This window comes from Eulemur rufifrons, chromosome 12, assembly GCF_041146395.1.
Source record: "Eulemur rufifrons isolate Redbay chromosome 12, OSU_ERuf_1, whole genome shotgun sequence".
NCBI classification, from domain to species: Eukaryota; Metazoa; Chordata; class Mammalia; order Primates; family Lemuridae; genus Eulemur; species Eulemur rufifrons.
In genome coordinates this window covers 23,330,548-23,350,731 of record NC_090994.1, presented here as the reverse complement: position 1 = coordinate 23,350,731, position 20,184 = coordinate 23,330,548, and the positions used below count along the sequence as shown (strand labels likewise).

The 20,184-nt window shown below is 41.2% G+C and overlaps 1 protein-coding gene across 1 annotated transcript in view; it reads right to left on the bottom strand.

Annotated features, from left to right (window-relative positions):
• Positions 1–16,000: 16,000 nt before the first annotated feature.
• Positions 16,001–20,184, bottom strand: part of LOC138393671 (disintegrin and metalloproteinase domain-containing protein 5-like) — a 99,074-nt gene continuing 94,890 nt past the window's right edge. Inside the window, exons 20-22 of the mRNA XM_069485050.1 lie at positions 17,972–18,131; positions 16,630–16,680; positions 16,001–16,271 (exon numbers count right to left, since the gene is read on the bottom strand). Coding sequence (XP_069341151.1) covers positions 16,001–16,271; positions 16,630–16,680; positions 17,972–18,131 — 482 coding nt within the window. The remainder of the gene's footprint in view (positions 16,272–16,629; positions 16,681–17,971; positions 18,132–20,184) is intronic.

Genomic DNA, 20,184 nt, shown 5'->3' with positions numbered 1-20,184 from the left:
GATATCACAACCTGAATTTCCACAGCACGTTTCATACTAACAACTCCCAAATTTGCCCATGTGACTCATGAAGAGCCATGAAGACGAGGTTGATGGCTGTGTGGGCCCTGCCGGCCTCAGAGCTGTAACCAAGGCTTGGGCTTGCAGGTGTGCCTTTTGGCGAACATGGGCCTCCTTTGGGCCTTTCCCTGCTCATCACGGGAATTAAAGGCTTTAAATGCCATATTCACCAGGTCCTGGACAGGGGTCTGAGGGTCCTCTTCTAGCTTTTTGAGTTTCTTTCTGATATCAGAGGATGACTGGGTAATAAAATGAGTTGCAAGGACAGTAGTCCCTGCAGGGAAAGCTGGATCTAAGCAGGTACATTGGACCAGAGCATCTGTGAGGCAGCTTAAGAAAGCTGCCAGGTTTTCATCAGGCCTTTGAGTAATTTCTCTTAGTGTTTTAAAGGTGAGCAGCGGCCTGGAGGCCGGCAGGAACACACTGCAACATGTGGTCTCACTGCCTCCTGCCTTCCTGGCCAGCCGGGGTGTTGGGTTGGTACTCTCAGTCCGGCTCTCTGCAGGGGACAGCCTCAGTCCCCACTGGCATAGAGCAGTCCATAAGATGGACCTCATTAGCATGTGCCTGGGCTGCCATCCAGACACGTTCTTTTCATTAATGGTAAGGGTAGAGGAGAGTATGACAATGATATCATGCCAGGTAAGATCATATGCCTGTGTTAGGTAGTGGAACTCCTTGGTGTATGTTGAAGGATCGTTAGAAAAGGAGCCCAGGCGCTTCTCGACCTGGGAGAGGTTGGAAAGAGAGAAGGGAACACGTATACGTCTGACCCCTTCGGCGCCTGCCACCTCCTGCAAGGGACAGAGGAGGGGCCGGTCCCAGGGGTTTGTGTGAGAGCGATTGTGCTGGCTGACAGGAGATGGTGGTGGCGAGTGAGTGGGTGGCGTGGAAGGGTGAGATGGTGGGTAGGGGGTGTAGGATATGGAGGCGGCAGAACAGGGGGAGAGCTGAGAGACTCAGGGGAGTCGGAGAAGGAAGAGGGAGCCTCCGAAGGAGGCCCTGGCGGGGATGGGAGGAAGAGGAAGTGGAGGCCGAAGGCGCAGGTCCCGCGCGCAGGGAGAACCCGCGCTGGATGTCAAGTTGAGCAGAGAGAAGGGCGGAGCGAAGTGAAAAGAAAGCCTGAACGTAAGGGATTTCCGACCACTTGCCGTTTCTGTGACACAAATTGTCTAAATCTTGGAGGATTTTAAAGTCGAAGGTCCCGTTTTTGGGGCCAGCGTGAGTCATTGTCCAGTTTGTATATTGGCCAGGCCATGCTGCAGTAAAAGGCTAGCTGTTTTGGCCAAATGTCCAAACCCAGACCCTTCCAATTGGCCAGGAGACACCCTAGGGGAGTCTCAGGAGGAATTTGGGAAATTTGGCTGCCCATGGTGCTGGACTCACACTAGAAAGAGAAGGGATCCAGGATCCCAAGAACCAACCGGAGAATCCAGGAACAAGCCCGAGGTCAGAGGGCGAGTGCAAACGGAGGGACATCTCCACTCAGATTACACTGCCACGGACTAAAAGGGAGGAGAGGAATCGGGCGTCCCCAAATTTCTCAATCCCAGGCCGGAGCCGGGGAGTACCTCTGACGCGGGCCCCGCGAGTTCCGGAGGGATCCAGGATCCCGGCCAGAAACAGAGGTGTCCGGAAGGAAGTATGAGTCAGGCAAACACAGGGGGGACTCACCGTTGACGGGGAACTGAAGAGGGACCCTCCGGCAGTCGGTTGTGGTCCCGATTCAAGCGTAGAGGTCGTCGGAGGGGCCGGCGCAGCTGCGGGCCAAAACGGCCCGGCGCGACCAAGACACCCCTCCCGGGTTTCGGCACCAAATGTAAGGTTTTTTGGATGGTCGGCACCAGTGAAAGAAAGTTGAGTTGAAAGGGTTAAGTAAAAAGGCTTTATTGGAGTGCTCCAGGGTGAGGGTAACAGATCCCAAGGGAGGGACCCGGGCGAGGTTCTGGAGCCCTGGGGGAATTGGAGCGCTCCAGGGACTCGGGAAGTCGCAGTTGTCTGGGACTGAGGCAAGGGTTTTAGATGCGGTGAGGGGCATAAGTGGAGGGGGCTTTTTCTGGGAACGGCGGCAGGTGCTGTTTTCAGCCCAGTGTCTAGGTCCCAGAAAGCAGGATGTGGCTGAGCCTGGGCTGGGGTGTTCAGCTAGCAATGACAGGATGTAACTCTGAGGCAGGCTTTTGCCTGCCACTGCAGAGAGTAATCTGCCTTTAGCAGGGTTTTTCTTTTTTTATTGGGGAGGGGCTTCCCACCGCCAGCCTTACACTACCTACTCTGGAGGTTGAGGTAAAAGGATCCCCTGAAACTAGGAGTTTGAGGTTACAGTGAGCTGTGATCACGCTACTACACTCCAGCCTGGGTGACAGAGCAAGATCCTGTCTCTAAAAATATGAAGAATAAAAAAGAAAAAAAGGAGGGGGGGAGGAGGAGGAAAAAGAGAAGGAGAAGGAGAAGGAGAGGAAGAAGAAGAAGGGGAAGAAGGAGGAGGAAGAGGAGGGGGAGGAGGAAGAATAAGGAAGGCAGAAAGGGAAATGAAATAAAAACTGAGACAGTACAAAGATTGTGTACAGAATCTGTGATAATGTTTCTAACATCAGAGGCTCCAAAACACCATAATGGTTAGCAGATTCTGTATCCAATTATCTTGTAAACAAATGTGGTTGCTTTGTAAAATAAATAAGTAGATAGATAGATAGATAGACAGATAAAATTGATAGGCCTCTACTAACACTATTAAAGGAAAAACAATTGTTATGCAAGAGTAGGAAATAAAAGGCATCCAAGTCAGAAAGGAAGAAGTTAAATTGTCTCTGTTTGCAGATGACACGATCTGAAACATAAAAAATGCTAATGTGTCCACCAAAATTTTAGAACTAATAAATAAAGTTGCAGTATACAAAATCAATACACAAAAATTATTAGTGTTTCTATACACACTAAATTTAACCAAGGAAGTGAAATATCCGTACCCTGAAAACTATAAAACATTCATGAAAGAGATTAAAGGTGACACAAATAAATGAAAAGATATGCCATGTTCATGGGTTTGAGGAACTAATATTGTTAAAATGTCTGTACTACCCAAAGTGATCTACAGATCCAATGCAATCTCTATCAAAATTCCAATAACATTTTTCACAGAAATAGAAAAAACAATTCTCAAATTCATAAAGAACCACAAAAGACTCCCAAAACCCAAGCAATCCTTAGCAAAAAGAGTAAAGCTGGAGGGAACACACTACCTTACATTAAAATATACTACAAAGCTATCGTAATCAAAACAGCATGATAATGGCATAAAAGCAGACATATAGCCCAATGTAACAGAATAAAGAGCCCAGAAATAAATCTACACATTTAGTTAACTGACTTGTGACAAATATGCCAAGAACATACAACAGGGAAAGGACAGACTCTTCAATAAAGGGTGTTAGGAAAACTGGATAGTCACATGTAAAAGATTGAAATTAGACCCTTGACTCACATCATGTAAAAAATGCAATGCAAAATGGATCAACAACTGAAAAGTAAGACCTGAAAGGGTAATACTATTAGAGGAAAACAGAGAAAAAGCTCTATGACATTGGCTTCAGTGACGATTTCTTCAATACAACACACCAAAACCACAGCAAGAAAAGCAAAAATAGACTAATGGAATTACATCAAACTTAAAAAGCTTCTAACAGAGTCAAGAAACAACTCAAGAACTCAAGGAAAGGGAGAACATATATGCAAACCATACATCCCATAATAGGTTATATGTAAAATATGTAAAGAATTCAAACCACTCAGTAGCAAGAAAACAAACACATTAAAATAGGCAAAAGACATGGATAAACATTTCTCAAAATAAAACATACAAATGGCCAAGATATACATGAATATATGCACAAAATCACTAATAATTAAAGTAATTCAAATTTAAAATCAAAATACAATCACCTCACACCTGTCAGAATACTGTTATCAAAAATGATGAAAGATAACAAGTGTTGGTGAGGGTGTAGAAAAAAGGAAAGACTTGTACACTGTACCGGGACTATAATTTAGTACAGCCGTTATGAATAAGAGTATGGAGATTCCTCAAAAAATTAAAAATATAACCACCATATGATCTAGCAGTCCAATTACTGTGTATATCTACAAGGAAAATAAGATCAGTATTTCAAAGAGATGTCTGCACTGCCATTTTCATTTCAGCATTATTCACAAAAACCAAGGAATCAACCTAAGTGTCCATCAGTGAATGAAGGAATACAAAATCTGGTGTAGATTCACAATGGAATACTATTCAGCCTTAAAGAAGAGAATACTGGTGCAACAGGGATGAACCTGGAGGAAATTATGTTAAGTGATACAAGTCAGACGGAGGAAGACAAATACATCATTATCTTGCTTATTGTGGAATTCAGAGCCATTTTATTTCACTTACCTTAGGCTTTCATCAATTTGGTAGTTAATCTCAGCTACTGGTAAATATTTGCCTTACATGATGTTCACAGACCTCTCAGCTCATCAGTATTTAAATAGCTCTAAGGACAAGATCATTAGACAAAAAACTGGGTAGCCTTGTCATTTTTGGTGGTGCAACCATAGTATCTCTTTGCAGCTTCTCCACCATCTGTAACAGAGAGCAGATCTGAAATTCACCATTTTTGCCTCTGACAGATGTGGCTCTTAGCCTCTCCCCAAACCATGTCAAATTTTCTAGGTACATAGACAATTGGGTATTTTTATTGTTTTTTTAAACTTTATAATGGACATATAACAATTATATATGTTTATGGGATACAGTGTGATGTGTTGGTGCATGTATATATTGTATAATGTTCAAATCAGGGTGATTACCGTACCTATCACTTCAAGCATGTATCATTTCTTTGTTGGAATAACATTCATAATTTTTTCTTCTAGCTATCTTGAAATACATTGTTATTTTCTATGGTCACCCTACTGTTTGTAACAGAACACCAGAACTTATTTTTCCTGTCTAACTATAACTTTGTACCTGATAACCCACTTCTTCCAGTGCCCCCAGTCTCTGGTAACCACTATTCTGCTCTACTTCTATTAAAGTTTATTTGACTTGGTTTACTTGATTTCACATATGCGTTCCACATGCAACTTTTGTCTTTCTGTGCCTGACTTCATTCAACATAACGTCCTCCAGATTCATCCGTGTCAGTGTAAATGACAGGATTTCATTCTTTTTTATGGCTGGATAATATTCTATTGTGTATATATATATATATATATATACTGCATTTTCTTTATACATTCATCTGTAGATGGGCTTTTACGTTGATTCCATATCTCGGCTGTTGTGAATAGCACTGCAATAGAGATGGGAGTGCAGATATATCTTCAACATACATATTTCATATCCTTTGAATATATACTGAGTAATAGCATTTCTGGATCACATGGTACAGCCTCCCTACTGTTTTCCATAATGGCTGTACTGACATTCCCACCAACAGTGCATAGAGTTCCCTTCTCTCCATATCCTCACCAGCCTTTCTTATTTTTTGTCTTTTTGATAACAGACATTTTAACTGAAGTGAGATGATAGTTCCTTATGCTTTTGATATGCATTTCCACAATGATTAGTGATGTTGAGCATTTTTTCATATTGTTAGAATCAGTTCCCCTCGGTCCCAGGAACAGAGAGGCAGAGTCACTGAGGCTGCAAAAGGCAAAGGAGTTTATTGGCTAGCTCGAGCTAGGGTCTAAGTCCCAGAGTGCCAATGCAGTGGTCTCTCCACAAACCAGGACCCCGCCCTGGGGTAAAGGTTAAGCTTTTATACTTTTCTGTATGCTAGTTTTCACACGACACGTTAGTCTGCACACGACACGTTAGTCTGCACATGACATACTAGTCTGCACACGACATACTAGTCTGCACACGATATACTAGTCTGCACACAACACACTAGTCTGCACACGACATACTGGTCTGCACTCCATCCCCCTTTAGTTTATTTGTTCTTTTAGAAGTGGCTGATCGCATTGGCTCCTGATTGGTTGACTCTAAGCTTCGGGCTTTTCGCACCGGCGCCAGTTGTAGTTAACGTCATTTACGGGAAGATGAGGGTCTCCGATGGGGGGGGGTGTTGTTGCATACCTTCTAGTTTTTGGTTACAAGCGATACTGGGAACACACGCCCTGCACAAGCCGTTCATGCGCTGATCATGTCTTGCCCTTCTTATCTACTTAGTTGGTTGGAGGCCCCTGGACTCTCCAGCCCTTTATCAGGAAGTAACTTGCGGTTACCTCCCCGGGGCCTTGTTTTCCTTAACTTTAGTGAAGCCTGCCATGGCTCCACTTACGCTAAGCACCAAGCCAGCAAGCCATATGTACAGAAGCAGAACTAGGCTGTTAGCTTCTCACATCCAGGAAGCCTTGCCTATCATGGAGTTACCCTTGCTCTTATAACTGTTTTTCATTCTGATTAACTATATTTATCAAACAACTAAAAGCAAGCACAGTCACAGAAGCAAATAGCATCAGTTAGAATCAAAGAGAGCACACATTTTCCTACTATCAATTCCTGTTCTTCAATATGTCTCTTGGCTATTTTATATCTTGGAGACATGTATATTCAGGACTTTTGCCCATTTTTTAATTGAGTTGTCTTTTTTTTAATTGAGTTGTTTGAGTTCCTTATATATTCTGGATATTAACCCTTTACAGATGCATACCTCACAAATACTTTTTCCCATTTTGTAGCTTCTCTCCTCTCTATTGTTACCTTTGCTGTCCAGAAGCCTTTTGTTTTAATGTAATCCCATTTGTTTAATTTTGCTTTTATTGCCTGTTCTTTAGAGGTCTTCTTCAAAAATCTTTGCCCAGTACAATTTCATGAAACATTTCTCCTATGTTCTTCTAGTAATTTCATAGTTTTGTGTCTTACATTTAAGTCTTTAATCCACTTTGAGTAACTATTTTTAACATAGTAAGGGACGGGGGTCTAGTTTCATTCTTCTGCATATGGACATCCAGCTTTCCTAGTTTCACCATTTATTGAAGAGACTATTCTTTCCCCAATGTGTATTCTTGGCACCTTTGTTGAAATTTCTCTATTCTGTCTAATATGTCCATTCCCTATGTGTCTGTTTGTATGCCAATACCATGATTTTTTTATTACTATAGCTTTATAGTACATTTTGAAGTGAGGTAATGTGATGCTTCTAGCTTTGTTCTTTTTGCTCAAGATTACCTTGATTATCTGGGGTCTTTTACCCTTCCATATGAGTTTGTGTTTTCTGTTTCTGTGAAGAACTTCAATGATACTTTGATAGGGATTGTCTTGAATCTGTAGATTGCTTTAAGTAACATGAACAATTAAAAAATATTAATTATTCCAGTCCATGAACACAGGACAATTTTCCATTTATTTGTGTCCTCTTCAATTTCTTTTATCGGTGTTTTTTTATTTTTCATTGTAGAGATTTAACCTCCTTTATTAAGTTTTTTCCTAGATATTTTATTTTTTAGCTATTGTAATGGAACTACTTTGTTGATTTCTTTTTCAGATAGTTCACTATTGGTATATAGCAATGCTACTGATTTTTGTATGCTGATTTTGTATTCTCCAATTTTACTAACATTTATTAGTTCTAATGGCTTTTGTTGGAGTCTTTAGGACTTTTGTTGGAGTCTTTTCTATATATGTTATCATGTCATTTGCAAACAGGGACAGTTTGACTTCTTTCTAATTTGTATTCATTTTTTTCTTTCTCTTGCCCAATAACCCTGGCTAGTACTTCCAGTACTATGTTGAATAAAAGTGGTGAAAGTGAGAAACCTTGTTTTGTTCTAAATCTTAAAGGAAAAGCTTTCAACTTTTCCCCATTCAGCTATGATGTTAGCTGTGAGTTTGTCATATAGGGTCTTCATTGTATTGACGTCTGTTCCTTCTGACCCAATTTGTTGAGGCCAATTGAGTATTCTGATCCAGGAAGAGTTGGGGATAGATTTGAGCCATGATAGAAAACTACCTTCAACAAGCCAGTGAAAAGAAAAACAGAAGGAAGTTGAGATAAACACAAGGGCAGTGGTGTTATATGTTATATAGATGTCTCTGTGGTGGTGGTGGAGGAGGTGAGGAAGCCCAGACTTATAAGTTTATCAGTTTCAATGGAGGCTAATTTCAAGCTACCACTTGCTATATCTAGGAGAGTTGGGAAGAGATGCAAGTCCACACCATAATAAAGTAATTACACCATAAAGATACAATAGCCATAACCTCAAAAGCAAAAATAAAATATACTGAAATAATTAAGAAATGATATGTTTTGAGTATTGGTTTTTAATTTATTTAAATTTAAGTAATGTTTTTAATAATGGCTATTTAACAACTGACTTGAAAAAGTTCTGAAATTCTAATGATCAGGTCTGAGAAGCTGGTATGAACATGCTCCAGCACACCATTGCCAAGGGAATTGGTGAACAGTAGAGGTGATCCAGGTTCAGTGGGGCCTGAACCATAGAACATTTGATGACATCTAAGAATACAAAATTAGGTTCATGACTGTGAAGAAGGTCTGGACAAGGAAGTGGTCCTGAAGATTTTACTTACTTGGTTTCATGATAAATTTACTTTTTAAAAATGGGTTTCTCAACACACTAAAGTGGGTATCAGCTTTCAAAAAGGAGAAGTGGTAACATGAGAGGAACTGGATTCAGATTTGAACAAATGCCGCTAGACAAGTCACAGACTAGCTGGACGCTAGAAACTCTGAAGGAAAGGGGACAGGTCAGACTGAGGGAGGGAGATTCAGGACACCATAAGGAGCAGAAGGGAAAACAGATACTCTCTCTTTGGGGCTGCGCTGGCAGACCCTCTTGGCTTCATGAAATGAGGGTCTGAGGCTGCCTTCATCTGACTCAGACCATCTTCTGGATTCAAGTTGGGGCAGATAGGGTAGAACTTGGGACTGGAAATTCAGAGAAGACACTGGACATAAGTTGAGAGATTCAGGCACAGATGGTTTATTATTTCATGGTTTAAAACCCTCAGTAGTGACAACAGCAGTAAGACAGATGTTGTTTTGTCCTTCTTGGATCAGGCCAGTTTCTGATGATGTATTTGGTTCTATCCTCTCTCAGGTATTACCATTCAGTGTTGTTAGAGAGTGTCACTGTAGGAGAAAACAAAACACAAGTAAAATGCCAGTGTCGCTCATTTTTCTTTTTTGTAGCTAACATATTTCTAGCTCAAGTAATTTAAAAAGCATGGGCAATTGAAAGGAAAAGATTAAGGAAATAAAAATTAAGTCCAGTAAAAAAATTACCTGTTACCTCAACTGCAAATACTCTTAGTTTTGTAATAGTAGTGGTAAAATACCCTAAGTGTTTATTTATCCATGTTCGAGACCTGTCTAGGGCAATAAACAAGGTGTCTTGGGAATTCCATACTAAATATAAGAAATGATTTTATCTTACAATAAAAAAGAAAAAAATGGTAATTCTAACTACAATTACATTTTACATTAGATAAAAAAACCAACATGCACATGCGCATACACACACACACACACACACAGATGTATGTATCTATATATTGAAATTTCTTAACAAGGATCATCCCTAGATGCCAAGACTAATGATGATTATTTCATTATTTTGCATACCTGTATTTTTAAATAAATGATTATTACATATTACTGCTGTAGTAAGAGGTAGAATGACTTACACACATATACACACAAAAAATGTATTGAATAAATTAAGAGCAGAGCGTAATGAGAAAGGCAAGATCTGGACATTTCAAAGTCTCTGGCTGGAAAAGGATCTTAACACCAGGAAAAGCTAAAATCTTCCTTTAGAACTATGAACCAGTTAAGTATAAATGAATTCAAAATTTTTTTTTATAAACTTAAGTGCAAAAATGACAAACTATATTTAGAACCCAGGTAAATAATGTTTAAAAGGCAAGAATTTATTAACAGTAGGCTAAGTCTAAAATCTCAATTTAAGTAACAGAATAATTAGTGGAGTGAGAGATAGGAGAAGGTTAAAATATACTAAGCATACCTCATACTAAAGGGATTCTTAAAATCCTTCTAATTCCATATGTGCATATCATGTATTTTCTACTTCTATTGCCGTATTCATTACAGAAATAGCTCACAAGGGCAGCAAAGATGAGAAAAAGGAAGAAAGAGAGAAGACAACAGCGGTGTGGACCAAATCCAGAGAAACCCGGAGCCGAGTGAAAGGGGGGGGGGTCCCCTCCAACACTTGGGTGCCTTCGCGAGCAGTGGGACACAGCAGCTCTCACCCCACAGGAAATTGCCACCAGGGACCACAGAACTGCCGTTCATGCATCTGGACGCTTCCTCCTCTGCATCCGCCCTATTCCTGGGACTACAGAAAGCAATTTTGGCTCCAGCCGTGGCCCTTCCCACCCGCAGCAACTGCGAGAGTGCGGGGCGCTGCCAGCCTCATGCGGGATCGCCCGCGGGTGCTCGGATGGGCAGGCCGGACCCGCAACCCCGACCTCGGAGCGGAGCAAGCAAACCACGGCCCCTCCCCCACAGCGCCTAGGTAAATGCTCCCCGCTGAGAGGCCTGTTTACCTCTCTGCCCGTGTCTCCCAGAATTGCCTGCTGGTGGCTTGGACAAGCGGCCGGAAAGACCGTGCCCCCCACCCCGAGACACAAGAGCAAGAGCGGTGCGGGAAGACCCTGGCCCCTTCCCCACCGCAGCAACTAAGAACGGTGCGCTGTGCTGCGGGGCTCCTTTCCCTGCAGCAGGGCGTGTTTCCACCCGTGCCTGCCCCTGAGACCAGACACGGACGGTGGGGTAGGTGGAGAGCTCCCTTCAGGTGGCGTGGGAACGCATGCGCGAGAGGGCGGTGGAGTTACAGGGAGAAAATGGGGGGGGGGGCACTCCCCCCAACCCGGGCAGAGAAATCGGGCCGGTGGACAGGAAGGGGCCTGTCCTGGGACCTTGGTATTCACACAAATTGGGCTTCTCCCCCAGGGATAGCCCTCCAGGCTTGAAGAGATTGCTCTGAACTCCTTCTCAGGGGCTCCCCCCTAGCAGCCGGATAAGCAAACTGTGAGCCCCAGTGAGGCTTAGGAAAGCCCCTCAGCTCTCTCACTCCAGCCACAATCTGTCTTGCTCCTTCCCCCATCTCAGGGGAAGAAGGGACCAAGCAACCCCTTGGGAGCTATAGGGTCCCTCCCAAAGCTTGGGGTATTCATGTGCACCCCCTGGGGAACCAGAGCCTACCACAGGCACAAAGGATTACCTGGGCAGCTGGCTCCTCTAGGCAAACTACAATCAATGTTGGGGAATAACCCCGTAGCTAAACACAGTGCCCTCCAGCTCAAGCAATTGGGGAGCTGAGGACTCATACCCACAAGTACAGTCCACCAGCTCAGAGGTTAAGCTGGGAACCAAACTCACTATGCTACCTTGGGAAGAGGTGAAGACAACAGGTCAGGGGTAACCCAAGAGGGTCATCGAACCTGCTAAAACATCCCAAAGGCAACTCAGGACCAGCACTCCTCTCCCTGGCACTGCCAGGGATCGACCTTTGGGGACTTGGAGACAGGATGATAAGCCAGCCCTAGCACCCCCAGCTCTCCATTAAGAGGCCGGATGAGAAGGAATCAGCCAAAGAACTCCAGAAACATGAAAAATCAGCACAAAAGGACACCTCCAAAAGAAATCAATAACTCTTTATCAATCGATAACAACCTAAACAAAATGGTTAAAATGACAAAATGGTTAAAATGACAGATGAAGAATTTTGAATATGGATTGTAAGTAAGCTCAAAGAAACACATGGGAAAATAGAAACCCAACACAGAAGCCACAAAAACAATGCAGGAAATGAATGAAAAATTATCTAAAGAAATCAAATTATTAAAGAAAAATCAAACGAATTCTGAAAATGAAAAGTCCTTTCAAGGAATTACAAAACACAGTGGAAAACCTTACACATAAGCTAGGCCAGGCAGGAAAAAGAATCTCAGAGCTTGAAGGTAACACCAGTGAGCTAAACAAAATAGTAAAAGGGAAAGAACAGAGAAATAAGAGGAACAACAAAGCCTACGAGAAATGTGGGATTATGTAAAAAGCCAAATATAAGAATCATAGGCATCCCTGAGGGCAAAGAAGAAAATACACAAGGGTGGGATAATTTATTTGAGGGAATAATTGAGGAAAATTTCCCTGCCCTTGCTAGAAATCTAGCTATCCATGTGTAAGAAGCACACAGGACTCCTGGGAGAGTCCTCATAAAGAGGACTTCCTTCCATGCACATGTGTGCCTCTCAGTTAGTTCCAATTTATTAGAGAGTACATGTGTTTGTTTTTCCATTCTTGGAAATAATTCACTTAGGATAATGGTCTCCAGTTCCATCCAAATTACCTCAAAAGACATTAATTCATCCTTTCTAATGGCTGAGTAGTATACACCACATTTTGTTAATCCACTCATGAGTTGGACACTTTGGTTGATTGCACATCTGTGTAACTGTGAATTGTGCTGCAATAAATAGTTTAATGCAGGTGTCTTTTTGAGACAACGACTTCTTTTCTTTTGGGTAGATACCGAGTAGTGGGATTGCTGGATCAAATAGTAGGTTTCTAAAAGTTCTTTGAGAAATCTCCATGCTGTTTTCCATAGAAGTTGCACTAATTTGCAGTCCCACCAACAGTGCATGAGCTTCCCTTTCTCTCTGCATCCACACCAGCATCTATTGTTTTTGGACTTTTTAATAAAAACTATCCTAATATGGTTATATCTCATTATGGTTTTCATTTGCATTTCCCTGATGATTAGTGACATTGAGCATTTTTTCATGTTCGTCGGTCACTTCTTTTGAAAAAGCTATGTTCGTGTCTTTTGCCCACATTTTAATGGGGTTGTCTTTTTCTTTCTTTGTTGCTGATTTGTTTGAGTTCTTCATAGATACTGGGTATTAGCCAGATAAAATATTCAGATGGATAGTTTCCGAATATTTTATACAATTTTGTAGGTTGTTTATTTGCTCTGTTGATTATTTCCTTACCTGTGCAGAAGCTTTTTTAATTTAATCAAGTCGCATTCATTTATTTTTGTTGTTGCTGTAACTGCCTTTGGGATCTGAGTCATAAATTCTTTCCCTAGGACAATACCTAGAAGAGTTTTTACTACATTTTCTTCTAGAATTCTTATGGTTTCATGCCTTACATGTAAGTCTTTTATTCATCCTTAATTCATTTTTGTGAGTGGTGAGAGATAGGGGTCCTGTTTATTCTTCTGCATGTGGCAACCCAATTTTCCCAGCACTGTTTTTTGAATAGGGCTTCTCCCCAGTGTATGTTGTTGTCTGCTTTGGCAAAGATTAGTTAGCTGTAGGTAGGTGGTTTTATATCTGGGTTCTCTGTTCTGCTACATTGGTCCATGTCTCTATTTTTGTGGCAAGTCCATGCTGTTTTGGTTACTATATACCCTTCTATTAATAGTATAGTTTGGGGCCTAGGATTGTGATGCCTCCAGATTTGTTCTTTGTGCTTAAGATTGCTTTGAATACTCAGACGTTTTTCTTTTTCCAAATGAAGCATAGAATTATTTTCTCTAGATCTGAGAAATACAATATTGGTATTTTGAGGGGTATTGCATTGCATTGGTAAATACTTTTGGGTAGTCCAAACATTTTAACAATGTCGATTCTACTGATCAGTGAGCATGATGTTTTTTCACTTGTTTGTGTCATCTGTCTTGGTGATTGCCTCTTTGTGATGAATCTCCCAGGTGTTAGTTGAGCTTCTTATATCTAGATGTGTAACAAGACCAGGGAAGTTTTCCTCTATATTATTCCCTCAAATAGGTTTTGTAGCCCTTGTGCTTTTTCTTCTTCACCCTCCAGAGATGCCTATGATTCTTATATTTGGCCATTTCACATAATTCCATATTTCTCAAAGGCTTTGTTCATTCCTCTTGATCATTTGTTCTTTATTTTTGAATGACTGGGTTAATTCAAAAGAGTTATCTGCAAGTTCTGAAATTCTTTCTTCTGCCTGGTCTATTCTTAAAGCTTTCCCCCATGTTTTGTATTTCCTTAAATTAATTTTTTCATTTCCAGAATTTCTTTTTTTTTTAATATGTCAATCTCTATAGTAAATTTTTCATTCATTTCCTGAATATTTTTCCTGGTTTCTTTGAGCTAGTTTTCCATTTTCTCTTGGATTTCATTGAGCTTCCTTACAGTCCTTATTTGGAATTCTTTATCTGACATTTCAATATTTTTATTTTGGTTGTGATCTATTGCTACAGAGCTGGCATGCCCCTTTGGGGGTGTCCTTTCACTCTGATTTTTCATGTTCGAGAGTTCTTGTGCTGATTCCTTTTCATCTGGCGTAGCCGTAATTTCTTTTGGATTTTCTTTTGTTTGGACGGAGTTTCCCCTACCCCTCACTTTTTTTTTTTTTGTAAACAAATGTTTGTGGTAGTTTTATTTTTATTTTTTATTTCAGCATATTATGGGGGTACAAATGTTTAGGTTACATATATTGCCCTTGCCCCCCCAATCAGAGTTTCAAGAGTGTCCATCCCCTAGATGGTGCGCATCACACTCATTATATATGTATACACCCATCCCCCCCACATCTGCCTGACACCTGATTAGTGTTATTCCTAAATGTGCTCTTAGGTGATGATCAGTGAAACCAATTTGCTGGTGAGTACACGTGGTGCTTATTTTTCCATTCTCGGGATACTTCACTTAGTAGAATGGGTTCCAGCTCTATCCAGGAAAATACAAGAGGTGCTATATCACCATTGCTTCCTATAGCTGAGTAGTACTCCATGGTATACATATACCACATTTTATTAATCCACTTCACAATTGCAAAGACGAGGAAACAACCCAAGCACCCCTCACTCTTAAGGGTATGTCTGAGGCACATATGGACGAAGATCCGCTGGCTTTGCTTATTGGCACTTTGATGGGTGTCTAGTTTCTGAATGGATGCCTTAGTTATAGATATCTTTAGCATTGTCCTTTTTTCAGTTTCTAGTTATCTGTAGGCTGTAGTGGTGGTGTGCTATGTGTGTCGGCAGACTACCTGCCTCTTGTTGATGAGGGAAGATGGGGTTCTTTGAAATTCTTCCTTTTTACCCAACCCCGTGGTCTTAACAGTGTTTATTATATTGGGACACCCAGTTTAATCTCTGAGACAGCAGGTGGTGCTTTTGGGTAAGAATCAGCCATGCCTTGTATGATTGAGTCAGTAAATGTTTTAAAAGCCTATACAAGTTGTCCTCCACACAAATAGGTGGCACTTGCCAGAAATAACCAGCTGCAGTATTACTTTTTTTGGAACCTGTGACCAACTCTAGTCCCTCAGGAGAAGCACTTGAATTTCCCAGGCAGTGAGTGAGGCCCTGGAATTTCCAGGTGAGTCCTTATTCTCCATCACAGCAAAGTGGAGGGAAGAGTTTGGCTGGGTAGGGCTGGGTTGAGTGAGCCTTCCTTCAGGCTCCACAAAAGCCAGTAAGGTTGCTGTCTTGGCAGGGGCCAAGGGTCCACTCCCAGGCCATTGGGAAAATTCACCAGGGATTTGCTGAAGCAGCCCCTCCAAGCCAGAAATTCTGCCTGTGGCAGGAGGGCCGTCTGAGACTCACAACCAGGCTGCCAGGAGAGGGCATCACTCTTCTTCCCCCTCCTCTGCCCTGTGTTCTCTTTCCCACACATGGCTGTAGGCAGGAGCTCAAACTAGCTGAGCTCATAAGCAATGGTGCTGTGGGCTGAGAGCTTCCCTGTTCAAGATCTCACCCTGGGCTGAGAGCACAGCTTTCCTGTGGGGGGAGGGGTGCTCCACGAGTGTACTGTGACTGGGGCCCACACTTCACTCTCCTCTCAGTTCTGCCTACATGGGCTCTAATGCCTCCTGACATCAGTTCACAAATCTCCCACAAGCAACATGATCCACACCTGGGGTTATGGGATCTGGCCTGTGGGGCAGTCCCCGAGTCCCCCAAGTTCAATCCCTGACCATGCCAGGGAGAACTGTGCTGGTCCCGAGTTGCTCATTGAGTGCTCAAGCAGGTTTGGTGTCTTTCCACTTCGGAGTGTGTCTTGCTGGAACAGCCAGGTGAGCAGCACCTGGGAGGGCCGGTGACCAGAGAGCTCATAGTCCAAGCATCCCTTGGTCCACTGCAGATCTTTAAGAGGAAAGGTGTGAGCCCCACTCTCTGTGGAAGCCTCGATACTGGTGGGTGCACCAACAGAGGGAGAGCAACTGCTTCTGAGAGTCTTGGCTCAATTGTCCCTCTCGGCAGCAGTGGCCAGGGGGAGGGGTGGGGGAGGAAAAGAGTCTGGATGGAGGAAAGCTAGAACTCTGGTCATCTCTGTCCCTCTCTCCAGAAGGCAATCCACCTGGAATATACAAGCTCTGGAGTCTTGCATATCCCCTGGGACCTACTGGCCCCTGTGGTTCCCACAGTCTGGGCCAGAGTTAGGAAATGTTTATGTGGGAACAAGCAAAACAAAAACTGAGGGGGGCTGAAGCTCCTAACCACTGATGAAAACATACAACACAAAATGATTAAACACTGTTCTACACTCACCTTTGCTTGGAGGATAAGTTGCTGTTACTGTTGCTTTCTTCTGACACAGAACTATAAAATTGATAAAATTTGTTTTAAATTGAAGAAAATTTAAAATCTTGAACAATTAAATGACTGAATGAAAAATGTTCTTCAAGGAAACATTATGATTCAAATAAATAAATGTCTCTTTTTAACAACATAAAATACCACAAAACAGGTATTATCTCTATATTAGAACAAATGCCATCAGCTACTTTGCTTTGCTAAGTGACTCTTCTTATCTTCATTTTACACTTAAAGTATTGATGGTGTAAGCCCACATTTGGGCAGGTGGTCCCCTTATTCTATGATATCCCTAATTTCTCAGGTCAAATTAAGCCAAATCATAAAGTAGCACTCAAAAATTTCAGTTTTCTATATAGTCTTTTATATTTTTTTCTCCTCAGAAAATATACTCATGATTTCTCTTCTCATCAATTCTTGAAAGGTAAAAACTAGATGCTAATACTTTTGTGGTGAAATATTGCAAATTATAAATAAGAGGCTCAGTATAATGTTTAAATATTTGTATAACTGATTACAGATAATATGGTGGTTTCATTCATTAAACTGATGTACACAAAAGTTCTCCTACATTGGAAAGCTATTATCTCTCATTCTAAGGAGCTATATAGAATAATTTTAAGTACATAAAAATTAAATCACTTGCTCAAGATATCACAGTTTTACGTGCAAGATGCAGGTTTTCTGAAGCTAAATGTGATTTTCTTCCTACTACACAATGCTATCTCCTGTCTCCTTAATCTGGCATTATTAATACATATAATTTTTAGTTAAATAATGACTTTACAGATCACCAATATCAATACTTAGGAGAATAAATATTGTGAAAGCAGTTTCATAGATATTGTCTTTATTTGAGAAAGGTGTTCTAATAAAGGTGTTTACAACTGACTTAAAAATCTGTATCTAATAAATTTATTTTTTGAAAGTTCCCTTGAAATGCAGTGTGTCATCTAATTCTCATGAAGCTTGTGAACAATATGACTATTTTGACAGAGTCAGTGAACTAAGAAGCTAAATAAACCTCCAAAATATCATTGGCAGCCATGTCTCCTCCTACCGTGATACTGATGTTAAACAGAGTGGTTTTAGTAAGGAGTAAAACTAGAAAAAACATCAAAACAAAAAACAAGGGCATGTTAAATGGTGTAAAATGTGTCCTGGGGCCTCTCCTTACATTGCCTTACCTATTGTCTTAGGTTATTCCCAATGAAACATGGATACTTTTTGCTTGTCTTACTGTAATAAGAGTAAATATATGCATGTATGTGTATTTATGTGTAAATATAATACATACCTCTCACTTTCACTTTCCTGTCTGTAGCAGCGCTCTCTTATTTTTTTCTGTTTTATTAAAACAGCCATAATAATAACAAGCACAGGCATAAAAATGTAGAAAATGAGTTGAAACTTGTACTTGTGAGGAGTGACTTGTCTTTCCTCCAAAGAACTTTTAGCTAGAATGGAAGATATCAATTGTAAATTATGTCTGAGATTTTCGTAAGCAAATGAAAAGGTGGAGAGCATACCAACATTATTCTCAAACATTAGACATTTCATGTATAGATTATATAGACATATAATGAATATAATAAAAACTGACACACCAAATTAATATATAAAATGGGTTGTTACTAGTGTTTTATTGGGTTTTTTAGTTCTTAACCTTCCACCACATAATGATTTATATATATATGTGTGTATATATATATGTATATATATATACATGTGTATGTGTATGTGTATATATATATATATATATATCTCCTATTATTCTGTTACTCTGGAGAACCATGACTAATACAGATTTTGGTACCAAGAAGTTGGTTCTCCTTCAACAAATACCTAAAAATGTGGAAGAGACTTTGGAGCTGGGTAGTGGGAAGAGACTGGAATAATTTTAAGGCACATGCCAGAAAATGCCTAGATTATGATAAAGGGAATGTTTACAGAAATACAGATGTTAAAGGTGATTCTGGTGAGGGCTCAAAAAGAGAAGAGAGAAAGCTTCCACCTTCTTAGAGAATACATAATAATGAGCAGAATGTTGGTAGAAATGTGAGCATTAAATGTGCTTCTGGTGATGTCTTAGACAGAAATAAGGAACATTTTATTAGACAATAAAGAAAAGATGATTCTTGTTACAAAGTAGCAAAGACTTGGCTAAATTGTATTCTAATATTTTGTGGAAGATAGAATCCACAAGCCCAGAAGTTGGATAATTCGCTGAGGAGATTTCTAAGCAAAATGTTGAAGGTGTGGTCTGCGTCCTCCTGACTGCTTATGGTAAAATGGAAGAGGTGAGAGATGGATTAAAGAAGTACTTGTTAAGCGGAAATTCTCAGCCTATCTGTATCTTAAAAAATGAGAAAACATGTTCTGGAGAGAATACCAAGGGTATGGCTAGAAAACCATTTGATAAAGAGATTGTGGATGTGAATCATGGATTTAATCTGCCATCTCAGCAGAAACCAGGAATATGGGATTATACTGGCATAACTAAAATTACACTGGCAGAGACACTGCCAGTTTGAACCCAAGGGAATAGGAAGGGGCAACAGAGCTATTTGGCTATGAACATGCTTTATCTTTCAAGAAAAAATAACGATCCCTAAGGTGATTCGAAGATGATCATGACCGCCACTGCCACCACAAACTAAAGGGATAAAATGGCCTTCTTGGTTTCAAAGGGTGGGACCCCATTTTCAATTTCAAACAGATCATCTAGGAGAGAACGCTAGCATTCACCAGGGAAGTGACGGGAAGCACAAAAAGTGGGTTAGGAGAGGATTCGGCACGACGTGCCAGGCTCCTGGATGTGGAGAAACAGTAAGGGAGATGCCTCCAGGGCTCCACTCTCAAAACGAGCCTTTATGATCTTGGCTACAAGACACTGATCCACACCAGTTTCAAGCCTGTGTGGGAGCTTCTTGGAGATTGCACAGAGACCAGAAACGTTGGTCTAGAAAGGGAACCCACGTGAAATCCCACAGGCACATGAGCCTAGGGCAGCTTGAGCTGGGCGCCATTCTGACAGCCTGGAGACCCGGGGCAGCTGCAGCAACTGCGCAGCTCTGAGAAGGGTCTTGTCCTAGTTGCAGTCCTGAAAGTCTCACGCACTGCTGAATCCCTCACTGGGGTGGGAAAATTTCTGGTTCTTGGCAACTGGCGTGGAAGGTTGGGGGACAAGAACAAAATCCATACGAAGATGAAAAAAATAGAGACTAAAAGCAACACTGTTTGGGTGTCAAATGAATAAAGCATGGATTGCCCACCTTCTATAGTCGCTGTTGCTGTTTGTTTTGGGTTATTTTCCCCTGTCACTGCTGATGTTGGTTACTATGGTCTGCAGTTCACCCTGAGTGAGGTGACTTAAATGCACAATTAAAGGGTGTTGAAATCATGAGTGTTACCAGTCCATCCTTGACTTATACTGTGGAATAACTGTTGTGCTTTGTGTCAAGAGAGTGCTAGTGTAATATTTCATATTAGAGATATCATAACTGTGCT